This window comes from Protopterus annectens, chromosome 1.part1 (genome assembly GCF_019279795.1).
Source record: "Protopterus annectens isolate FY-2018-M chromosome 1.part1, PAN1.0, whole genome shotgun sequence".
NCBI classification, from domain to species: Eukaryota; Metazoa; Chordata; order Ceratodontiformes; family Protopteridae; genus Protopterus; species Protopterus annectens.
This window is the reverse complement of record NC_056726.1, coordinates 344914871-344941188: the sequence shown is the minus strand read 5'-3', so window position 1 is coordinate 344941188 and position 26318 is coordinate 344914871. Positions and strand designations below refer to the sequence as shown.

At 41.4% G+C, this 26318-nt stretch overlaps 1 protein-coding gene across 2 annotated transcripts in view; it reads left to right on the top strand.

The window, feature by feature from the left end:
- TPD52L1 (TPD52 like 1) overlaps positions 1 to 26318 on the top strand; it is a 1279033-nt gene that overhangs the window by 942404 nt on the left and 310311 nt on the right. For both annotated transcript variants that reach the window (XM_044075185.1, XM_044075177.1), the window contains exon 4: positions 19743 to 19844. In XM_044075185.1, the coding sequence (XP_043931120.1) occupies positions 19743 to 19844 (102 nt within the window). The remainder of the gene's footprint in view (positions 1 to 19742; positions 19845 to 26318) is intronic.

Below are 26318 nucleotides of genomic sequence, written 5' to 3'. Positions count from 1 at the left end.
AGCACAGGTTCCAGACTCCTGGTGTTTTACGCTACTTGTTGGCGGATTTGTTTATGTTTTGTGAGATGTTAGTGACACAGTGACACAAAGGCTGGACTTCCTGGACTTGGTCATCAAGTTTCCTGCTTTCTGTATTCACCTGTGTGATGATATGGGCAAGTGCCAGCATAGCCAGCTGGAGTTTTGTAAAGAATTATATGTTCTTTGAATATCAAATTGATTTATACAAGATGCTTGTGTTACAGATGTATTAGAACTGTAGATCATTTGTATATCAAACTGATTTTGTACAGATGTTTGTGCTGAAAATGTATTTGTGAGTTTTGCTTGTGTTGAAACATATCAACAGTGCACCCTGCTGAAATGAAGAGAAGTGCACATGTAGTATTGTAGTTGAATTAAATTTATGTTTTATAGAGGACACTGGCACAGCAGATGTTAACTTTAAGACAAATAAGGGAAATGTAAATGAGCTGTTAAACCATTATAAGGTACCCCACAGTGCTGAGTAGGACTGGATATGCTGGTTCTGGGGAACAGCCTTTGTCCATTAGCTCAGTGAAAAGAGTGGAGGCCCCAGGCACTGCCATAAGCATTTGAATGTGTATTGTGGATGTCTATGCTAATTTACTGTCTCAGCTTCAAAGAGGAAAATTGTGAAAACCTAGAGTCAGATGACCAGATAAGGTCATTCTGCCAGCCCTCTTGGAAATATTATTATGAAATATTATAAATATTTCAGATATTAAAAAGAGAAATCTCACAGTATTGAGTATTCTTTTTGGGAATCCTGACTAGAAAGACCCTTATGCACAGCATCTTGCCTTGTGGTAGTAAGTAACTTAACTAGGGAATAGTAACTCTTTTAGATTCAGTCAGGTATATAGTGAAGATTAGTTTAGATATTATTTTTCTTTGTCTGAGTCTGTCCATCAATGTTCTTTTCAATATTTCCTGTGATCTGAACTCTGTAGTTTAATGTGAATATATATTCAGCATTTTCAGGTACTTTTATTATTTAGTACTACTATATTTAAACTTTTTCTTGTGGCTGGTCCTTGTAGAAAGTCTCTAACCTTGGAGAGTGCTTATATTTATTTGGTGACACCGTGTGGGCCACTCCAGAAGGCCTAGCTATCTTGGTGGACTACTACCATTTGTATTAGTATTAGTATTACACAGTATAATTGGTTACCCTTTTAGAAGCGTTATAGTAAATGACTAGTGGCAGTGATAACTACCTTATAGTCTGGGAAAAGTTGGTAGAGTGGGTAATCTGTGCCAGCCTTTCCACACATGTGTGTGTGTGTGTGTGTGTGTGTGTGTGTGTGTGTGTGTGTGTGTGTGTGTGTGTGTGTGTGTGTGTGTGTGTGTGTGTGTGTGTGTGTGTGTGTGTGTGCGTGTGTGTCCATGTGTGTGAAAATTAAATCTTAAAATTTGTGTGTGTCAGCTACTTGGGGGCAGGGACACGAAGCACTGGGTTTACAAAGAGGGTGCTGAAGGACTTTGCTTGGACACTCAGCTGAGGACCTAACCATACAGCTGTACCAGAGGGGAGTCTTACTGGGGACCTAGAGGGAGACAGATATTGAGAGCTCCGGACCCTAGACCAAGTGTGTTGCCTGTGTGCTCTTAAGGGAAACTGTACTTGATGCAGAGAGGTTGACATCTTGAAATACTGAGTGTGTCCATTTGTATTCCAAGTGCATGTCCTACTCCAGTGTCAGTGGTAAGGATTTAAGCTCCTTGATTACTGGCCCAGCATGGGGAAGACACATATTGGTGGCCATCGCAAATTGGTAGCAGAGGTGGGCATCAAAACCTGTTATAATTCAGCCTCCAGCAATCCTAGCCATGCATGTTCCTTCTTCACACTTTCTGTGAGAAGTTTGTGGTGAGCAGCAAATTGAGGTGCTACTCATACCGACTTAGGGAATTTTGTCCAGCATAATAGAGAACTTCCTCTACTGTTTGTTCATGAAGTGCCATGGGAGCATTTGTATCCACCTAAGCTGCCAACAACTGAGATGGATGAGACCTCAACTTACCATCTGATCTGAAGAATGGCACTGTCAGAAATGCAGTACCCACACATACACACACACACACACACACACACACACACACACACACACACACACACACACTCACCATGCTGCTCTACAATATCACTACAATTAGTGTTGGAAAGCTAATGCAAATATCTGCTGTGAGTATAGAACCTTCATCCTTCTGATGTTTGAGCACCAAAGATGAGTATGGTACCTGCTGAGCTACAGATACACCATTGATAAGGCACCTGCTGTATGCACACCTTCAAACTTCTGCACTTTTTTCTGTAACTATTAGTGTATTAGAGTAGCAAAAGCTGCATGTACCGCAAACATTTATGACTGGGCTTCTCCATGGATGCAATTATCATCTTTACATCTCTCTGTTGTTTAGGTGAATTTTTAAGGTAACTTAAGATCTTTCTATAGCAGATTCCTTAACAAGTTTGTTGCAGTTTACTTGTGTTTTTGCACACACTAAATACATATTTTACATGTCTTTTCATCCTGCAATCCCTCACACATGAAGAAAGGATCTTCAGAACCAAGGCAAAAAAGAAAAATAAATTGACTATAAAAGTGGGATATACTTGACATAGGTAACTCCATTAGGCATAGCTGATCAAAAATAGTCAGTTGCATAGCTGATTCAATAGTCTAACTCTTTTCACTGATGCCAGCTGAGATTGGTTGATTTAGTCTAATGTGTTGCTGTAACACTATATGGCAGTGTATGAATTTCCATTTTTAAAGTATTTTTCAACACAGAGACACTATGCTTAGGTTCCAGTTTGCAACACAATATCCTCCCTCTTTGCGTCCTGTTCATTACTTGCTCATTGTCCTGCATGCAAAGAGGCATCAGTCAGGCAGCATTGTATTGATCGTTCCATTTATGTGTGTATAACACATACCTAAATGCATTTCCATGCAACTGAATTAAGTAATACTTTATGTTATCTCTGTGCAATATCTTGTTTATGTACATAGTGTTCATCTATTAAAACATATATAATCATATGCCCGCCCTGCCTTTCTTTACTGCTTAGGTTTAATATGTGATGTATACACACACACACACACACACACACACACACACACACACACACACACACACACACACACACACAAACACACACATATGTGTATCTATGTATGTGTATATGTATGTATGGTTCCCCTTCACAAAGTCGAATGTTCAGAAACTCGAAATGCATATGGTCAAAGCCATATGCTCGAGTTTCTGAAGCTCGACTTTGTGAAAGGGAGCTGAAAAAAGAGAAATGTAACACAACAAAGTATTTCTGCAGGGGGGCAAGCCCCCCTGCACCACCCACACCCCCCGCTACTTATTTATTCCAACTCCGATATCGCAGTACAGCGCAGAAAGGGAAATCTCCCATTCTGTGCTGTATGCCGTTCCCCATTCACAGAGTTGATCTTCCACAATTTCGAGCATATGGTCTCAGCCATATGACTTTCGAGATTGTGGCCATTCGACTTTGTGAAGGGGAACCATATGTATACATAGTATGTATGTGTGTGTGTGTGTGTGTGTGTGTGTGTGTGTGTGTGTATGTATGTATGTATGTATATAATCTACCTCACAATGAAGCAGTACAATGAGTTAAGACAAGTAGTGATGCTACCAAATGGCTGAACATGCAAGTTTGTTTTTTGACTGTATGTATGTATTTATTAATTAGTTTCTTAACTGGGTTGGTCAGATGGTCCATGGAGCTTTTTAAGCCACAATGTGAGCTTTGCCTGAAATGGTCAGTTCTGATCAGTGCACTACCTTAGTAAACAAATTTAAATAAAAAAATATTAAACCTAAACACTAAAACAAAGGCGAGAGGGGCATATGACTATATATGTTTTAATAGATGAACACTATACACATAAACAACATATTGCATAGAGATGATATAAAGTGTTACTTTTTCAATTTACGCAGAAATGCATTTAGATATGCATTATACACACACACACACACACACACACACACACACACACACACACACACACACACACATGTATATATGGATTCACTTTATAAGCACGAAATTCTGAAATCTCGAATTACAGAATCTCAAGCCTATAAAGTAGAAAATCCACATACCCAAAACTACACAGTCATGAAGCCTTAAATCCTGAAATTGCAAAACTGTGAAATTCAAACTCCCAACACTTGCAAACACCATTACAACACACACGCACACAAGTAAACAAGCACTTATTCACTCCCCACACCCCCCTACTTAAATATTCTAAATCCAAGGTCGCTCTACATACACACACACAAAACACCACCACACAAACTACATTCTGCTTGTACACATACATCACAGTAATAACACACACTACAGCCCCCACCCAACACCCTTAAACATAAACTCTTCCCTGAATCCACAAACACATCGCAAAACCAGAACCGCTAATTCAAAATCACCCGCATTTGAGATTTTGTGCTTCTGTGGTTGCACTCTTCAGATCCTTACACTTTATGAAATCGACATACTGAAATTCGAGATTTCAGTATTTCGAGCACACACATGCACAGATGTATGTTTGTACTTGGGTTTGTATGGTATAGCATTGTGACATAGCACAGTTCTTTGTAATACATGGAATTGTAGATGTCCTGAGGCAGTGCTAGTTACAGAATATTTGTGTAGTGCAAAGTGTTTTACAACACTTAGAGCAGTCACACAGACCATATTCTAAAACTAAATTTCCCTCTGATGAATGAATGGCTCAAAAAGCTGATAGTCACTATATTCAGCCACAGTTTTGTTTTATTTGTGTAACACTTCAAATTGTATTGCAGCCTACCCACCTCAAACTGTTGTCTCTTAGTTGCATCATCAGAAGGCAGGGTCAGATGACACAGAATCAGGGATTAACTGACAGCTGCTCAGCATGATCTAAATAGAACCGTACATTTATGATGCAGTCTCAGTGATTCGAGGACTTTGTCAATGCAAGTGCTCTAGAACAGCTTACCTGCATTCCCACTATGGGCTCAATTATACTTGACATAGTACTCAAAAACATAGGGAGAGTTGCACCCCCCTCAGTGTAATGTCCTCGCATTGGTAAGATTAGATCTTAAATTAGTCCCCTTTGAAATAAATATAATGGTAGAACACCAATCAAACCCTAAAATCCTAAAGAATTTTTCCAAGGTAATTTGCCTTTTATTAAGTGATAGCATAGGTAATTTAAAGCTCCCCCAACCCCCAAAGCACAGAGGCCTATGCAGAAGTATGCACAAATGCCCTGTACAACCACTTAAACAACTGCATAGAAACGACAGTAGTTCCTGTCCAAACTAAACCCACGTCTAGCCAGAAAAACAAGTCACCCTGGTAGACCCCTGGCATAAATAGACTATACAACAGAAGGCAGATGTTGAAGGGTGTACAACAGAGAAAAAAATCGCTCATTAGTCTCAACAGGCACATCAGGGAATTAGTCAAGTCTTCAAAAGCTAAATACGAGACTAAAATAGCCTCACAAACAATGGATTACCTCAAAGCATTTTTAAGTTATGTCTGAAATCTTAAGGGAAATACTCAACAATGTGCTGAGTTGGCTGCAGAGGGCACTACCTGTACTCAGCCACAAGAAATAGAAAACCTGCTGTACGATAAATTCAGCTCAAATTTTACCCCCTTGTCACCTCCGGTCACTCACCATGAAAAATCCCCTACAGTTCCTTTGCCTGTTATTACAAAAGACCCAGGTCATAACTGCACTGTCTAAAGCTAGAAACACCACATCAATGGGTCGTGACAGAATCCCAGGGTGTCTATTAAATAGCTTGAAACATGACCTAGCAGATTTCTACTTATCCACAGTCTCCAGACAGGCTTTGTCCTAGCAGAGTGGAGGAAAGCAACAGTCATCCCTCTGCCCATGGTGGGACCATCAATGGACCCAGGAAACTACTGACCCATAAGTCTTACTAGTCCCATATGCAGGGCTATGGAAAGGATAATCATAGACCTGATTAACTCTAGACCCAAACCAGTTTGGCTTTGTCAAGGGCAGGTCCTGCCTGCTCAATCTGGTTAACTTCTCTGAGAAGGTCACCAAGGCCATAGATGAGGATAAGGCAGTTCATACTGCCTACCTTTACCTGGCCAAGGCATTTGACACAATATGCCACTCGAGTACTGTAGATAAGCTCACATAATCTTTGAGTCACCAGATGGATAGCCAAATGGCTCATGGATAAGGGACTTTGTTAGAATGGGAGAATCCACATCCAGCAAGAGGCCAATCATCAGTGGAGTACCACAGGGCTCAGTGCTGGGCCCCCTCCTGTTTGGGATATACTTCTCAGATGTCAAGGCAAATGTAGATGGCCTTTGGCTGACCAGATTTGCTGATGACAGCAAGATAGGTCCAATCACTGACTCCCTAAACAATGTTGACATCCTGTAAAATGGTCTGATTCAGACTAATGATTAGTGTCAGAGCCATGGCCTCCAAGTAAATGCAAAGACATGCATAATAATACCCTTTTGGAAATCAAATACCCCTGCAACTTACAATCACTGAGAGCATCATCCTAAGAGTGGACCTAGTTCATAGGTTCATAGGTTCATACTAGGCTATCTGCCCGAGGGCATTTACAAGCCTAGCCCATAGTTTTGTGGCTTACGCCACCTCTTTAGTATGGGGAACTATACCCATTATTTTGCTGTGCCTCTGTTGAGCAGTGACGCTGAGGTAATCCCTGGGGTATATCTGCGATCTCCCATCCATTGGTCAAGACTTCTCTTTAACAAGGCCAGCGAGGTGCTCTGCCTCACATATACCGGGATTTTATTCCACAGCATAGGGAGTCTTTGGGTGATGAATCTATCCCTCCAGCACGTCCTATTAATAGCCGTGTCGAGGTTTAAGTCTCCCGCCCTTGTGGCTCTGATGGATCTAGATTTTTTGAGGTGAAGCATATTCATCAAATCTGGGTTTGACATGGCCTTGTATGTTAGGCAAAGGTCACCTCTGAGCAAGCGACTGAATAGAGCTGGAGTTCTTTCAGTCGGGCAGCATAGGACAGATGTTTGAGACCCTTTATCCTTTTGGTGAGGAACTTTTGTGGCCTCTCCAGCTGCTGCAAGTGTCGGGTCAGTTACATTCGAATGGGGCATTGTACTCAATCATTGGTCTGATGAGTGATGAGTATAGGGAGACTATGACCTCCCTTGATCTAGATGAGAATCCCTTCATGATAAGGTGGGCAATGTAGAAGGTCTTCCTAACTACTTTAGCTACATGGGTGTCGAATGACAGACTACTATCAACCTGGGTCCCCAGGTCCCTGATAACTACTTCTGTGCTCAGTGGATTGCCACCTATTTGGTAGCTAGGGGTAACCTTGTTTTTCCCGAAGGGTATGACTATGCATTTTGGCATTTAACTTTAGGCCATGGCTCTGGCACCAGTTTTCCGTTTCTGTGAGACCCTTCTGAAGGATATCTGTGTCAGATGTGTTTTCTACTATGGCCCAGTTTGCAGTCATCTGCAAACTTTGTCAGCCATAACCATCCTGTGTTTGCTTGTACTGGAAAAGTAGATGCCAAACAAGAGTGGGCCCAGGACTGAGCCCTGTGGGACACCACTTGTGACAGGCTTTGAGTCTGACATGGTGCCAGCAACTCTGACCCTGTGGGTTCTGTCACTCAGCCAGTTTGCAACCCATCTTGTGATGTATGGGTTAACATTTAAGCTGATGAGTTTTTCAATGATACCCGAGTGGGGTATTGTATCGAAGGCCTTCGCCAGATCGAGGTAGGCTGTATGGACTGCCTTTCCCTCATCAATGGCTTTGGTGACTGTTTCGAAAAAGTCAACCAAGTTTAGAAGGCATGATCTGCCTTTGACAAAGCCAAACTGGGATGGATCCAAAGTCTGCAAATTCCCTATGTCTTTATTTATGAGGTCCATTATGATCCTCTCCATGGCTTTGCAGATAAGGCTTGTCAAGCTAATGGGCCGGTAATTTCCAGGGTTGGTGGAGGCACCGCCTTTGTGAAGTGGGACCACAGTTGTAGTGCGCCACTCCCTGGGTACGTATCCAGAGGTAAGACTATGATTAAACAGCTGTCCTAGCTGTGGGTTTAATTCCTCGTTGAGTTCGTGGAGCACACAGCCGGGGACACCATCAGGTCCCATGGATGCTGTGTTTTTTGCTTTGGAGAGAGCAGTTCTCACTTGGGCATTGGAGATGTTTGGGGGGCTGCAATCGCTTGGTATAGATATCTCTACTTTTGGGGGGGAGGGGGAGTTTGCACTGAACCTGTCAGCCAGTATGTTGGCAATGTCTGTAGGATCAGTAATCTTCACATTATTTTGAACTAGTTCTGAGCATATCTGGGAGTTTCCTCCCAGGTTTCTAGCATAGCTAAAGAAGGCCTTATGATTGTCTTTTGAGTCTTTAGCTATTTTTCTCTCAAAATTTGCTTTGGATGATTTTATGAGAGCTCTTAGTTTTTTACTTATAGTGATCAAGGGTGTCTTACCTTTTAAGGGTTTTGCTCTATCTTGTAGTAGCTTCCTCCTTTTGTTGTAGAGTTTGTTTATGGCTGGGGTCCACCAGACTGGATGCTTGCCTTTGGTACAAAGAGTCTTTGTTTTGCTTGGGATTGCCTTATCCATGCAGTCCTGCAGGTGCTGGTAGAAGGCATTTGTAAGTGATTCAGCGGCTTGAGTACTGTTTTCCGCCGCTCGGGGCCTTAAAGGAGACCACACTAGTCTTTAGAAGTGTGAAGTCGGCTTCGAGAAGTTCTTTACTGTGGTCTTTTTATTTCAGGTGGGGTGGGATGAGGACCTCCAGCGAGATTAGTTTGTGATCTGATCTCACCAGTGAGGGGTATACTTCCGGTGTTGAACATTGTGCTCCCATGTTCATGATGATGAGATCAAGTATGTTTTCTCCTCTTGTGGGGATGGTGACTAGTTGTTCCATGGCATTTGAGTTTATGAATTCCAGGAACTTTTGGGCTAGGGTGTTTGGGCTTGAGTAGTGTTCCCAGTCTATATTAGGGTAATTGAAGTCACCTAGTATGATGGTGTTTGGTGATACATTTATCCCCTCTAGTGTTTTCAGGAAGGCCATGTGAGGTTCCTGAGTTTGTGAGGGTGGCCTGTAACATGCTACAATTTGCAGAGCAGTCTTGCCTATGGTTAATTGCACCTGGATAGTCTCCGATGCATCGTGCATTGCCACCAGTCTTGAGGTGTGGGTGTCCTTGATGAATATGGATACCCCCCCCTCCTTTCTTGGTATTGTCCGGATTTTGGGGCGGACGCATGATAAGAGGTAAAACCTGATAGTGCTGGGGTGCTCTCAGGAGCCTTGAACCAGGTTTCTGTCACTGCACAGACATCGATGTTCTCCATACTGAGAAGGGCCTCGAGTGCGTGCATTTTGAGATTTAGACTTCTGGCATTGAGCAGCATTACCCTTAGTTTTTTTCCTGTTTTGTGTTCTAGGGTGGAAGGTTTAGAATTTGAGCCTTGCCTAAAAAGGCACTATGGGGTGGCAAGAGCCTTTGCCAATATCCGGAATCCCAGGGTGACAGGTGCAAGCCGTCCCTTGCGAAGCAGCGTGGCTTGTCCAGCATGTCATCCCAGGCAGACAGACATTGGATCCCCTTTGAATGACACCAGAGTTTAAGCCAATTGTTAAAGCTGATCATCTTATCTCTGTATTGTGGCATCATTCTTGGTGAAGGTAGGATACTGCTCAAGGTCAGGGTCATACCTGCCTGGGCTACATAATCAGAAAGCTCCTCAATGTCTCTTTTCATGTAGTCCAAGGAGGTGCGTCTCAGGTCGTTTACACCAGCGTGGACAATGACTGAGTCATATTTGTACCTGCTGTTGAGAGACCTGAGTGCTTGCGTTATGTGGCGGATTCTAGCGCCCGACAGGCAGCTTACTGTGACCTTCTCCTTACTCAGTCTGGTGAGCGGGACGTCAGTGTGTCTGACTATGGAGTCACCAATGACTAGTGTGTCTGGCATTGTGTTTGGCCTTAAGGGCTGTGACTGTTTGACACTCTGACTGTGAGGTCTATGTGTTGCAGGTGTTGTGTTCTGAGGTGGTGGTTGTTTGGGTGTCTGCTTTGGTGGCCTCTGCTGTTTTGGTAGATTTTTGATCAGAGCCGAGTATGTCTTTGTGTGTTTATGTGTATGATTTGAGGTTGTCATGGTACTATGTGAGACTGGGTCTATAGTGTGTGTGGTAACCTTCTCCTCCTGACTGGTCTTGCCAGTCCTATGTTGAGAGAGCTCAGCCTCCAGTTTGACCATATAGTTGCATCTCTCGCATGTATTTGTGTTTTGTGGGAGGAGGAGAGTGGTGAGAGATCTGGGTACTCAGATAGATAGTAATCTGAACTTTGATCACCTTGTGTCCACGATGGTGAGGATATCCTTCTTTATGGCTCAGCTTACAAGTAAGGGCACGGCATCCAGATCTAAGGATGTCATAGTACCACTGCACTTGGCCCTCATTAGACCAATAATCAAGTAAAATGCATCCTTTGGAAGGTACCTTGCCAGGCACCTGCAACAGCTGGAGCATCCTCAGAGGTTTCTCAACAAAAATTAGATCCTCTGGTGCTGACCAAATAAGATTTCAGTCAATACTAACCCTCTACTACTACCACCTAAGAACACAATTTGTGAGAGGTGCATTAAGAACCTAGAGTCAATGCTGTCTCACTCACTGGTCAGTATATCTGGCACTGAGAAGGTTGTCAACAAAAACACCACACCTCAAACACCACCCACACCTACACAACACACACCCACATATGTGGAGGTACTCAACAAAAACATACCCAAACAAAAGAGACCTCTGAGGCAAAAGCACACACAAACTCCACTGCCCACCACACCACACACCACACACAGTCCACACACCTGTATCTCATAGCCACTAAGACCTAACCATAACCCCAACATATTAGTTATAGTAGACAGCATTGTGAGACACACAGATGTGCCCATCACCAGGCTGGATAAGGAGAAAGCCACGGTTAGTTGTTTGTCAGATGCCAGAATCTACCATATCACCCATGCACTCAAGTATCTCAACAACAGGTACTGTTATGACTCTGTCATAGTCCATGTTGGCGTTAATTACTTGAGATATACCTCCCTGGACTATATGAAGATAGACATTATTAAGCTCACTGAATATGTGGCCCAGGCAGTAATGTTCCTAGCCTTAAACAGCATTCTACTGTCACCCAGAATGATGCCTCCATATAATCAGAAAATGACTGACTTTAACAATTGGCTTAGTTTCTGGGATCATTCCAAGGGGTTCTAATGCCTGACAGCCTGGGAAGACATGATTGACAAGCCATGAAGCTCTGCCAGAGATGGCCTGCATCTGTCTCCCTTGGGTTTCAGGCTCCTGGCAAAGGCTCTTGCCTCCCCATAGTGCCTTTTTAGGCAATGACTTGAGTTCAAAACACTACCAGCATGAAAATTTTATCAAAACATAAACTAAAGGTCATGCTGCTAAACAATAAGAGTCTGAACATGAAACTGCACTCATTGCAAGCATTCTTAACCCTGGAAGATGCTGACATTGGTGCAGTCACAGAAACCTGGTTTAAAGCTGCAGAGAGCACCCTAACCATACCAGGTTACTCATCCTATCATACATTCAGACTCCAAACCATGGGCAGAAAAGCAAAAGGAGATGGAGTTGTAATATATATAAAAGACATACTCACCTCCAGGCTGGTCAGACAGTATGGCACACAGGAGACACTCCAGGTGCAGCTAACCATTGACAAGACCCCTCTTCAAATCATAGCTAGGTACAGGCCCCCAACTTTGACTCAAGATGACCACTCCACCTATCAGGATCTCTTTGAATCTATCAATATTCGACCCTTTACCCTGATATTTGGCGACTTTAACTGTCCAACCATAGACTGGAAGAACTACTCATGCCAAAACACAAATTCCCAGAGATTCCTTGATTTCATCAATGCAAATACCTTAGATCAGCTGGTGGACACCCACACAAGAAGTGAAAATATCTTGGACTTGGTATTAGCCAATATGAGTAACCACTGCAGCATCCCTACAGTGTCATCCTTCCTGGTAAGATCCGACCACAAAGTGGTCACTTTCAAAGTCACCATCTCCCTGACCACCCCCTCCAGCTAGGATCAAACAAAAACACTTCTCCAAAGCTGATTACAACCTCCTGAGGGAAGGTATAAACAGCTTCATAGCCTCTCCACCTCCACAGGAACCTCAAACCTACACCAAAGTACTATACAAGCATTTATATTTATTTATTTTATTTTATTTTACATTTGTTAACTGGGATGGTCCGACTGGATTAATGTCCATTTTCAGTGGAGGCTATATAGCTGCGTCGAATCAGGAATACCCGACAGGACAAAATTCTCCACCTCAAGGAAGAGTAAATGTGTCTGGTGGACATCTGCAATAAATAAACTTTAAAATAAAAGGAAAAAATTGCTGTCCAGGACCAATAAGGAGCAGGTGCCTAACTGAAAGCAATCTCTGCGTAGTCTAAACAAGCAAATAAGAGCACTAGTGAAATCCTCCAAAGCAAACTTTGAGTCCAAACTAGCCACATCTACTAAAGACAGTCATAAGGCCTTCTTCACATATGTCCAAAATCTCAAAGTACACACTCAAATCTGCTCATAAATGGTGGCCAAGGATACCACATACACAAATGCCATACATATAGCCAACCCGCTGGCAGATAGGTTCAGTGAAAACTTCACCCCTCTGTCCCCCCATCAGTAAATTATGACATCCCCAGCAACAACACCCCCCCCTCCTCTTATCTTTAGGGAGCAAGCCATCACTGCCCTCTCAAAGGCAAAAAATACATCCCTGGCTGCATCCTACATGAACTCAGGCAGGAACTTGCAGCACCATTAGTCACCCTAGTCAATCAAAGCCTGAGTACTGGCTTTGTCCCTGCCAAGTGGAGGACAGCCACTGTCATCCTTTTGCACAAAGGTGGAGCATCCACTGATCCAGGAAATTATAGACCCATCAGCCTAACTAGCATGCTCTGCAAGGCCATGGAGCGGATTATCATGGACCTCATTTACAAATACATTGCCAACCTCCAAACACTCAGTCCTACACAGTTTGGTGGGAGGTGATGCCTGTTAAATTTGGTCGACTTCTTTGAGACAGTCACCAAAGCTGTGGACGAGGGGAAGATGGTGTACGCCACCTACCTTGACCTGGCCAAAGCCTTTGATAGTATTCCTCACTCAGGTATAATAGATACACTCTATCAACTAGGAATCAGTCCATAAGTTACCAGATGGGTAGCAAACTGGTTCACTGATAGAACCCACCTAGTCAAAATAGGGGAAGCCACCTCAAGCAGTATACCTGTAATGAGCGATGTACCCCAGGGATCGGTCTTGGGGCCTCTTTTGTTTGGGATATACTTTTCTGAGGTGCAGGCTAAAACCAGTGGGCTATGGCTGACCAAGTTTGCAAATGACTGCAAGATGGGCACTGTCATCAAGTCCCTTAGTGATTTGGCAGCCTCCAAGAGGGTCTCACCCAAACAAATGACTGGTGCCAGAAACATGGCCTCAAACTGAATGCCAAAAAATGCATCATCATCCCCTTTGGGGAGAGTGACACCCTCACAAATTATCACATTAATAACAAGGTCCTAAGCATACAATCAGTCGTGAGGGACTTGAGCACCCAGGTTAATAGCAAGCTGACGTTTGACCACCATATTGCCTCCGTTGTACAGAAAGCTTTCTACATAGCACACCTCATTTATAAGGGTATCTCATCCAGGGACAAGGTGGTCATAACATCCCTGTATTCTTCCCTTAAAAGACCCATTATTGAGTACAATGCCCCTTTTGGCATGTACCTCACAAAGCACATGCAGCAGCTGGAGAAACCAAAGAGGTTTCTCACCAGGAGACTCTAGGGCCTCACACATCTACCCTACACAGATAGGATAAAGGCCCTGTCCCTCTACTCAGTTTCATACCGACTCCTCAGAAGTGACCTCTGTCTGGCATACAAAGCAATCTCAGACCCTGCCTTGATGGGAATGCTGCATATCCACAAGTCAAGCTCCACTCAAGTAACCCACACACACAACCTCAACCTGGTCTATGACATCAATAAGACTTGTTGGCAGGACAGATTTGTGTGCCAGAGACTCCCCCTTCTGTGGAATAGGCTTCCTGTCCACGTCAAGCACAGTACCTCATTAACCCTTTATAAGAGCAACCTGGATAACTGGATGGGGTACAGAAAATGCATCTCTGGGATTCTACCTGTGTCCCTGTTGGATGGGGGCATCGAGTACTGACTTGTTGGAACATGAGCTAAATTCTTAGCTAGGCTTATAAGGGCCTCAGGCCCAATAGCCTAGTAACTTCCTATGATCCTGTGATTTTTGCTAGAGTGAATACTATCATGTCAGGAGGCTTAAGAGACAACACATAACACAGGAGGTGATGCTTAACCTCCATGAGGTCTATATGCCAGATGAATTTTCTAGGACTCTTGTATATCACCTGACATCTTCATCACTATAGAAAGCTATTTAGCATTAAAGCTATATACCTGCATTCTTGTTCACCAATGCAGCCAGTGAGTCTGTTTAGGAAGAATTGTTACAAGCCATATTTTAGCTCATGAATAGTAGTCTGCATGTAATGTTAAAAGTAAAAACTGTATTTCCAGATAACACATAATTCCATAATCGTTTGAATGCTCAAGTAACTGGCTGATGAATTGCAGGGCTGCCTTCGGTATGGATTATGTAACTTTTTCTGTGTCCACTCGGTCTTACACTGGCTGCTTTGCTTTCCACCCACATCCAAAAATCATTGTGTTACGTGACTTGATATCTTTCTATATTGCCTGCACATGATGTGGTGTGTGACACAACATACGTGTGTGTGTTTGTGTGTGTGTGTGTGTGTGTGTGTGTGTGTGTGTGTGTGTGTGTGTGTGTGTGTGTGTGTGTGTGTCCGTCCGTGTATATATTGTGTGTTAACATCTCTCTGTTTGCATTCTATTGTGGGCTGGCATCCCATCCAGTATTAGTTCTGTGTCTTATACAAATTGAGTGCCAGACTTTCGTATATCCTTGAACAGCATAAAACAGGTATTAAACAATGAAAGAATGTTATGAATTGGAATGGCAAAATGTCATGCTTAGAGATATATGTTTTACACATACAAGCACACAATAGCACACATCTATATATGTGTATGAATGCATGCCTGCACATCATGCACTAGACATATTGGAGTACCTTAAAATGTGAAAAGCCAATATTCATTCTCTTTATATTCCTGTCTGTGCAGCACTTTCTCTGAGCAGTAAGTATCAGAAGTATCAATAAGTATGATGGTTAGCAAAGTCTAAGATGGATGAAATGTAATTATGCTAGAAATGCAGTTTATACAAGGAATGATGCTGAATACCAACAGTGAGCTCTTCTTGAAACTAAAATTGCTAGGCTTTCTTATTGTGTTTCATTCATTAGATCATTAGATTTTTTTATTTTCTTGATTTGTTCAGTAAGTTCTTTAGCAAAAGGAATACTGTAGCCTATATTTTCCTCAATGACACTTCCTTGTGAGTGTGAACCACATTTGTGTTTAAAGAGAACTTAGGTTCATAGATTCATAGGTTCATAGGTAGGTACTTATCTATCGGCCCAAGGGCCTACGTAAGCCTAGCCAACAAGGTTCCCTAGCTTATGCCACCCAAGAAAGTTATTTGCTTGTGCCACTGTCGAGCAGAGACACAGAAGTGATCCACGGGGTGTATTTCTTATTTCCCATCCACTCATCAAGATTTTTCTTGAAGAGTGCTAATGAAGAACTTTGCTAGGCATAAATGGGTAGCCTGTTCCAGAGTATGGGAAGTCTCTGGGACAGGAATCTATCCCTCCAGCATGTTCTGTTTATTGTGGTGACAAGGTTTAGGTCCCTAGAGCATGTAGCTCGGAGGGATTGGGATTTCTTTAGGTGTAGCATGTCCAACAACTCTGGGTTTGACATAGCTTTATATGTTAGGCAGAGATCACCTCAGAGTAGGCGATATGCTATGGAGTAAAGCTGGAGTTTTTTGAGGTGGTCAGTGTAGGGCATTTGTTTGAGGTCAGTAATCCTCTTTGTGAGGTACTTCTGTGGCCTTTCCTGCTGCTGCAGATGTCTTGTGAGGTATATTCCAAAAAGGGCATTGTACTCTATAATGGGTCTAATGAGTGTAGAGTAGAGGGGAACAATGACCTCTTTTTTCCTGGATGAGAACCCTTTTATGATGAGGTGTGCCACGTAGAAGGACTTCCTGACTACTGTGGCGATGTGACTATCAAAGGAGAGACTACTGTCCACCTGGGTCACAAGGTCTCTTATCACACATTCGTGTGTTAAGTAGATTGCTGCCTATGTGGTAGTTCATGGGTACAGAGTTTTTACCAAAGGGGATGACACTGTACTTTTTGGCATTGAGCTTGAGGCCATAGCTCTGACTCCAGGCATCTGTCTCAGTGAGGCCCTTCTGTAGGATGTCCACATTATTTGGGGACTTGACTATGGCTCCTTGTTTGCAGTCATCTCTGAACTTCATTAGCCAGAGGCCTTCTGTGTTAACCTGTACTTTAGAGAAGTAGATACCAAACAGGAGAGGTCCCAGGATGGAACCCTGTGGTACTCCACTTGTCACTGCTTTGAGGTCAGATTTGGAGTCTGCAACTTTTACAGTGTGGGTTCTATCAGTGAGCCAGTTGGCAACCCATCTTGTGATGTAGGGATTTATACCTAGTTTAGTGAGTTTAGCTATAATTCCAGAATGGAGGATGGTGTTGAAAGCCTTGGTGAGGGCAAGATAGGCTGTGTGAACCACCTTACCCTCATCTACAGCATTGGTGACTGCCTCAAAGAAGTTGATCAGGTTCAGGAGGCATGATCTGCCTTTCACAAACCCGAACTGGGTGTGATCCAGAGTTTGGAGGTTACCAATGTCTTTGTTTATGAGTTCCATGATGATATGATAATATGCTTCACCTCAAAAAATCTAGATCCCTCAGAACCACAAGGGCGGGAGACTTAAACCTTGACACGGTTATTAATAGAAAATGCTGGAGGGACAGATTCATCACCCAGAGACTCCCTATGCTGTGGAACAAAATCCCGGTACATGTGAGGCAGAGCACCTCGCTGGCCTTGTTCAAGAGGAATCTTGACCAATGGATGGGGGATCGCAGATATACCCCAGGGATTACTTCAGTGTCACTGCTTGACAGAGGCACAGCAAAATAATAGGCATAGTTTTATTCAAACTAAAGGGGTGGTGAAAGCCAAATAACTATGGGCTAGGCTTATAAATGCCCTTGGGCAGATAGCCTAGTATGAACCTATGAACCTATACATTCCATGGCCTTGCAGACCAGGCTCGTCAGGCTAATAGGTTGATAGTTCCTGGGATCAGTGGTGGCTCCCCCTTTGTGGAGTGGGATAACTGTTGCTGTGCACCATTCAGTGGGCACAAAGCCTGATGCAAGGCTATTATTGAACATAGTGCTTAAGTGGGGAGCCAGTTTGTTCTGAAGTTCATGTAAAATTCAGCCTGGGATGTTGTCCAGTCCCATGGATGCTGTGTTTTTGGCTTTAGAGAGTTCAGCTTTTACCTGCATAGTTGTAATTACAGGGACTCTGCATTCTTTCTGTATAAATATGGGCCCTTTAGGGGGAGGGGGGGGTAAAGTTAGCACTGACCCTATCTGCCAGGATGATGGCAATATCAGTTGGTTCTGTAATTGTTGTGCCTTTGTACTGTAACTCAGAGCAGATCTGGGTGTTGCCATCGAGATTCTTGACATAGCTACAGAATGCTTTGTGGTTGTCCTTAGAATCAGTGGTGATCTTGTTTTCATAGCTAGCTTTGTAGGATCTTATAAGGGATCTCAGCTTCTTACTGAGGCTGACCAGGGAGCTCCTCTCCTCATGGGATTTTACTCTCTTTTGCAACAGTTTCTTCCTTCTGTTGTACAGTTTGTTTATGGCAGGGGACCACCAGATTGGCTTCCTTATTTTTGGAGGATAGCATCTTGGTTCTGTTTGGGATAGCACGATCTATGCACTCGTGTAAGTGCTTATAGAATGCATTTGTGCAGGATTCAGCACTTGTAACTGTATTGTCCATCTGCATGGGTGTCATGAAATTCACCACTTCTGTCTTAAGAAGCATGAAGTTGGCTTTGGAGAATTTTTTTACCATGGTTTCCTTAATGGGGGGTGGGGGCAGGATGTGGACATCAAGGGTGATTAGCTTATGGTCAGATTGGACCAACGAGGAGTTGACTTCAGGTGTGGAACACCAGTTACTCATGTTGGTAATGACTAGGTCTAGGATATTGTTGCCCCTGGTGGGGGTGTGGATAAGTTGATCCAGGGCGTTGAAGTTTATGAATTCCAGAAAACGTTGTGCTAAGGAGTTGGTACACGAGTATTCTTCCCAGTTAATGGTGGGGTAGTTGAAGTCGCCCATTATTAGGGTGTTTGGTTGAACCCTAATATTTTCCAGTACATCAAAAAAAGAGGAGTGGGAATCCTGGGGCATGTTGGGAGATCTGTAGCAAGCTACAATTTGGATTGCAGTTTTGCCCAGAGTTAGTTACACTTGGATAGCCTCAGATGCATTATACTGAACAACTAGCCTGGAGGTGTGAATATCTTTAATAAATATGGACACACATCTGCCTTTGGTGTTTCGGTCCAGGTTACATGGCCGAAAAGTGTGGTATGAGTTATAGCCTGGTAGTGCAGGGGTGCTCTCTGGAGCCTTGAACCAGGTCTCAGTCACTGCACAGATATCGATGTTCTCCATTTTAAGGAGTGCCTCGAGTGAGTGCATTTTGAGATTTAGACTTCTAGCATTGAGTAGCATTAAGATTATTGATTTTTACTTTTTACGGTAGCGTTGTTACCTCACAGCAAGAGGTTCTCCTGTTGAATTCTCGGCTGGAGTGTCTTCTGTGTGGAGTCTGCATGTCCTCCCCGCAGTCGAGTGGCCTCCGAAAGACATGCGTGAATGGGCGTGCCTTCACTGAAGGTTGGGCGTCGGGCTGGCAATTCGGCACCATAAAAAGTGACTGCCAATCATTAGCAGACCGGAATTCTGCTGTGGTGAGCTCTAACCAGGAAAAGCCGAAAAAACAAACAAGACAAACAAAACTGCTTCTAGCTATGTGTTTAGGCAACTTGTATTTCCTTCCAAATTTTGATCTCATGTTGTTCTACTGTAAGTAGGCATTTCATGTTGATTAAAATGTGTCTCTTTCCCACTTTGTTTCCATTTTTTGAAAAAAAAAAAAATATATATATATATATATATATATATATATATATATATATATATATATAAAATAGATCCCGTCTCAACACATTCAAACACTAATGCATGGAGACTTAAGCAAAGTTCAGATATGTATGTATTATATTAAAACAGCTAAACTGTGGTGTTTGTTCTTCCATATGCAGGCTTGTGATTGTTAGTGGAATTTATCATTTGTGAAGAAAAAAATAAGGTCTCAGCAATAGTGTTTTGCATATTAACTACATTATTAATTTATGTTTCCTTCATTCTTAGTTACAAGAAGACTCAAGAGACCCTTAGCCATGCAGGTCAAAAGGCAACAGCAGCTCTCAGTAATGTTGGCTCTGCAATAACAAAGAAATTTGGAGACATGAGGTAATGCCAAACTTAAGTATTTTAAGATCAAATGAAAAAGATATTCTAAAAATGACCTCTTTTTAAACAAAGACAGGAGGTTCTTTTTTCATTTTTCATATACGTCAATTTTATTAAAATGAAATGGCATATTCTATATGAAGCATTGTCTTATGTTTTTAAGTATGCTTTGTTTACATTTTTGTAGAACAGGGTAATGTCCATTGTGCAACTAACTGCTACAATAAAGTTAATGTTTACATTTTAATTGTTGGAGTATATAAAGTCTTATTGGTAGGTCAGTTATAGTAATGTAATTTGCACAGAATCTTCTAATTGTATGAACATACATAAATGCTAATAAAGCTGTCAAATGGTGTTACATTTATATATTGCATTTGTTTTTCTCTAATTTACAAATGAAAACACAAATTTGTGACATATTTTTATTGATTTATTTGTCTTTTCTTGACCATGTTATTTTAACTAGGCTAAATGTCTCTTTTCAAGGGAAACTCAAGGTGGCATTTATAATACTAGGGGAAATTTGGCCAGGGCACTGGAGAACTCTCCCTACTCTTTTTCATTAGATGCCATGAGATCTTTCCTTCCACTTCAGCTGCCACCAACTCAAGCAGATGAACCTTTGATTTAATATCTCATCCGAAGGATGACACACTCATGAATACAGCCCCCCCGCCCATGCTGCACTACCTGGTGTGGGAATAGAATCCACAGCCTTCTGCACCAAAGTTGATTGTGCCACTTGTTGTACCACTGACACTACTGTAAGCAGTTAATAAGACAGACATGCAGCTAGATACAGAGATGGATAGTTTGTGTAGAGCCAGAGGGACTCCAGACCATGAAATACACGGGTCTATATTATAACATCGAAATCTACAAAGATCAAATATTATAATATCGGACCCTAACCACCGAAATCCGCAAACATCGAACAGTCAGAATAGCGATTTTTTTTCCCAGGAAAATCGCTATTCCGAGAAACATACACACAGCACAAACACACACAAAAAACAGCAATCCACACACTTAAAATCCTACACCTAAACTAAACTCTGCATACACTACTAGCTATCCACTTACCTTAACCCAACCCTAACCCTAAGGTCTGTCACTATCGCACACTAACCTCACCCACACCCTAACCCTAACTCACCTAACCCGCCCCCTAATCCTAACCTACACACAATCGCACACTTACCTGAACCTGACCCGTAATGTTCCAACATATCGAATGCTGAAAACAGCAAAGCCACAGCAACGGCCCACCGAATTCTTTCCCTGGGAAAGAATTCGATGTCCTGCACCTTTGCTGTTTTCAGCGTTCAACAAAACTGGTTCGATATTATAACATTCGAACTTTATAAAATTCAATGTTATAGTATAGACCCAAGATACACATCAAGTTGTAAAAGGATTGATTTTTCTTTTTTATGTATGTGTACATACACATACATGTGTATAGATATATGTATATATATATAAAAAGAAAACCACAAGTAATAATGGAGCACTATATCACACAAAATGAACTTTAATCCACTGGTTTAGCCCTTTCAGCCCAAGAATTAAGCCTTCATCAGAACAAAGTGTTAAAAAAGTGTGAGACAAGTCTGCAGTTTTCTTTGATATATATATATATATATATATATATATATATATATATATATATATATATATATATATATATGTATATACACACACATATATATATATATATATATATATATATATATATATATATATATAGGTATATATGTATCCCCGGAGTTACTGAACTATGTTCCAGCAAATATTAATTTAAGTGTAGTCTTTCAAAACATAGTACCATAACCATCTCTTAAAATGCTTCTGTGCAGTTCATGGAAAGGTTAAAGACATATACTCCTAATGGAAACACCAGTGTTTTCATTCTTCATTTCAAGGTCACAGCATGGAAAACCAACAGCATTCCTTTATCCCTTAGTAGAATGGCTTCCATAATGATGGCCAAACTTAACAGCTTCATGTTTCCTTTTTTTATTGCTGCATTCTTTGACTTATTTTCTACAGGTTAATAGCCAATTCTGATATTTTGATTGACATAAAGAGATGCTTTATATTCCAATACCAGATTATTTGTATTCCATTACTGACACTGCAGTGCAACATGGGGAAAGAGGTGCTGTACTTCCGAAATGCTAATCTTTGGATGGATCCAGTCCATCTGCTCGAGTGGTAGTTCAGGAGGATATTAAACATATCATGGTAGTGTTCAATGAAAACCAGCTGTTTAATTGTTATAAAATATAAAAGTAAAATAATGTAATATTCTGCTGTAATAGTCAAAGCAATATTTTTTTAAAGAACACTAGCAGTAATGTTTCAACACAATAGAATGTCAGATGAGTTTACTATAGCAGCTCGCGGCACACTTGCTTGTTGCCAATTGCTCAGAATGCAAGTGCTCAAACTCCCTCTAACCCAATCTTCTCTTTTTATGTAGCCCTCCCAATGCCTGACCCTATAAAACTATTCAGCCCTACCAGAACCATAACTCTAACCCTAAAATTCCCACACAGTTTCTAACTTGAGTCCTCCATTTTTTCATAAAAATCCACCCCTCTCCCTAATTCTGATTACTCCCTAAACCTAAAACTCCAACACCCTTTATAAATGTAAGTTCATTGATTGCTCACTAACCCTACAACTCCCCTTCTGCTCCCTAAACCTAAAACTCCAACACCCTCTTTAAATGTAAGTTCATTGATTGCTGCCTAACCCTACAACTCCTTCTGCTCCCTAACCCTACAACTCCCCTTCTGCTCCCTAAACCTAAAACTCCAACACCCTCTTTAAGTTTAAGTTCATTGATTGCTCCCTAACCCTACATCTCCCCATTCTACTCCCTAAACCTAAAACTCCAACACCCTCTTTAAATGTAAGTTCATTGATTGCTCCCTAACTCTGCAACTCACCTTCTGCTCCCTAACCCTAAAGCCCCCTTTCTGCTCCCTAACCCTACAAGTCCCTTTCTGCTCCCTAACCTTACAACTCCCCTTCTGCTCCCTAACCCTACAAGTCCCCTTCTGCTCCCTAACCCTACAACTCCCCTTCTGCTCCTTAAACCTAAAACTCCAACACCCTCTTTAAATGTAAGTTCATTGATTGCTCCCTAACCCTACAACTCCCCTTCTGCTCCCTATCCCTACAAGTCCCCTTCTGCTCCCTAACCCCAAAACTCCCCTTCTGCTCCGTAACCCTACCAGTCCCCTTCTGCTCCCTAACCCTACAACTCTCCTTCTGCTCCCTAACTCTACAATTCCCCTTCTGCTCCCTAAACCTACAAGTCTCCTTCTGCTCCCAGGAGCATGTCAGTGTGTCGAAGGCCATTTTAGCCAATGCAAAGAAGCTGAAGCCATTTCACCAAAACCACCTTTGATGAAAGTGGAGTTTGCTTTTTCTCCACTATTTTGTAACCTCATCGTTGATGTATATATATATATATATATATATATATATATATATATATATATATATATATATATATTTCTGGAGGGTGTGGGGGTACACGGGTGCTTCTTCCCCTGAAAAAAATAATTGTTTTAATGTTCACTGAAGGTAGTTTCAGAGAACTGGTTTTAGTTTATTTGCTTTCATTGAAACCACCTTCAGTGGATAGACATGAATCCCCTACTCCCTATCCATAAAACTCCCTTCCCACTCCCTAACCCTAAAATCACCCTCTGACCCCCCCCAACTTACCTTAGTTGAACATGAATAATGAGTATAGGTAAGGTATGGCAGTTGCTAGTTGCTTCTCCAAATTCATATTCATGTTTCTGTATGAGTGGAAGCCTGCATGAGCTACAAGATGCTGAAGTCCCTTGCTTCAAGACAGTGGTTTTTGAATGCTTCATATGTTGGTACTTGTAGCAGACTCATGTCAGGCTGTTGTACATTTTATTCTTCACAAAAGATGTAATGCATAGAAAAAAGCAGAGCACAGTAATTCTAAACAAAATGGACCTTAGAACATATCACTAACCAGTCATAGAATACAGCTTCTCAAAATCCATAATCTCACACGTTGCCCAATTCATACTTCTTTCACTTATTTTAGTATTTAGTTCCTTAATACTCATAACCACGTGTGTGGTACCCTAAACGGGCATCTTACAAACATTCCATAAGTCTGGTGTCCATATCTCACCACTGGCTTCCTTCACCCATCTTACACAAACTACATTATAATCCCCATAATATTATTTATAAAAAATACTTGCCTTTCAAATGTATCTGCAGTCCCTCCTTACAATGTTGCCAAAAACGTTGCTGCTAATGCATTCCCCAAGTACATTAATGATAGGAAATACAAGGCTATATTAGACCAGAGGCTATATGTGCCTTTCCAGTACCACTCTGAGGCTCTACTTTCCTTTCCAAAGAAGGCAAGACCTTTAGGTCCCATAGCGTATGTTAGAGTATCCATCCACTTCTCCAAATGTGAAATGCTTTTCTTGATATAGAAGGGAGTGATTATAACCAAGATGGGACTCAACCCCACAACATTTGGCTTAAGAGACCAATGCTTTATGCAGCACACCCCTGAGTGATTGATTCATCTGTCTTCTCCAAAGTCCTGTTCTAAACCAAATACTCATGGATTTTTGTATTTCATTATCCCAGCTAAAAGCAATTTTAAATAAGGTAATCTAACATATATATGTATATATCTGTGTATGTATATATATATATATATATATATATATATATATATATATATATATATATATATATGCCTATCTTCACTACTGACTCTCTTCACCTGGCATTCACTAAACTCTTTTTGTTCTTCTGTCATTCCACCCCTTATACCATTTATACAATATTTATACTTTATAAAATAGTAACAGTATTACAGAAAATTTCATTAAAACATTTTTGCCACGTCACTTTCTGCACATACAAGGTATTCCATTATCTGCCTCCTTTTTTCATCCCTCTCCTTTGGCCGCTATTGCTTGCCTACTGTCTGATTCTATGTATTTAACAAACTTAGATACCGAAATTTGATGATTATATTGCATAAAAAGATTTGTGAGTTATATATACCTTTCAACTGTTCAGATTTTTGCCTCACATTTTTGGTTAATTCCTCTTAAAATTTGTGGTTTTCTGGAAAAAACATTGAGGATTTAAATCACTAAATAATGGCAGGCGTTTCTGTTTCAGACTCCATAACCTTCATAAAATGCATGCTAATACAAACCTATTATTCTATCAACTTTCTTAATTTATAAGAGCAATGTTTTAAAATTTATTTGGGGCTTTTGCCCACTCATTTTTTTTTTTTGGCTTTGTCCAGATTTCTTTCTGTAAGAGGTTGATTGCTACACAATCATGCAACATCTTGAGAATACTTGTAGTGTAACAGGCAAAAGGATCTGATGACAAGCAGGAGATATATTACTCCCTGAATGTAACTCCTCTTAAAGGGATAACTCAGTGAATAACCTGGATCTTAGCTTTGAGGTAAGAGGGTGAAGCTGGAGCCCTTGGAAAAGAAAGCAATCTTAGGGGAAGAAAAGAAAACCTACTAGGGAGTTAAGTTCTCTGCTGCCTGTCTGTTTGTAAAAACGAATCAGAGCTCTGGGAAGAAGCTAGAAATTGTTGTACACTGAGTGTGTGCTATTTTTGGCCTGCAAACAATGTACCAGAACCTCTTGTATTTCTGTGAATTTCTCTAACTGCTGGAAGTGTATAATTATGCTTCTTGGTTTCTCCATGTGTGAACTGGAACTGGTGCCTTGTGGAAAATGCCTCAACAGTCTGGTAGTTAATGCAGGGGATTCAAGCTATAAGCTGCTTCTTGTAGACCAAAGTGTGATTGCCTGTTATATAAATCAAAGCAAGTTAATTAACCAGACATTGCTCCAAGGTAGTTGGAAAATTGAGCTAGATTGCTCCCTGGTCCAAAAGACTGCATGGGTAGTAAGTGCATGTGATCAGTTACTTTATTATATTTATTTTTTATTTCTGTTTTCCTTGTGTAGCCAGTTTGAGAAATTTAAGCTCTGCCATTTGTGTTTTTATGAAGCTGATTATAAATTTCAGGAAATATGAGTAAATCTCAAGGAAGACGATAGGAGGTATAATATCTGTTTTGGGGTCTGGAAGGTTTATTCATTTATTTATTATTTATTTATTTATTTTTAGCTAAAGCCTCATGACTGTTGGCATATCTTTGACAAATAAAAGTTACTTTGTTATATATAGCGCCAATGAAGCTGAACAGTACGGTGTACAAAGTAAAGGTGCAACCAATGCTTCTGTACAGTATAGAAAAAAAGCAGAGGAGTTAAGGAAACTAGCAGTGATGCAGATAAAGTGCCATAGATGGACGATAGGCTGTGGGACAGAAGAAGAAATGATCACATCAGAACAAAAGCCAAAGTAGCCCCAATTGCAGAGAAAATCAGTAAAATACAT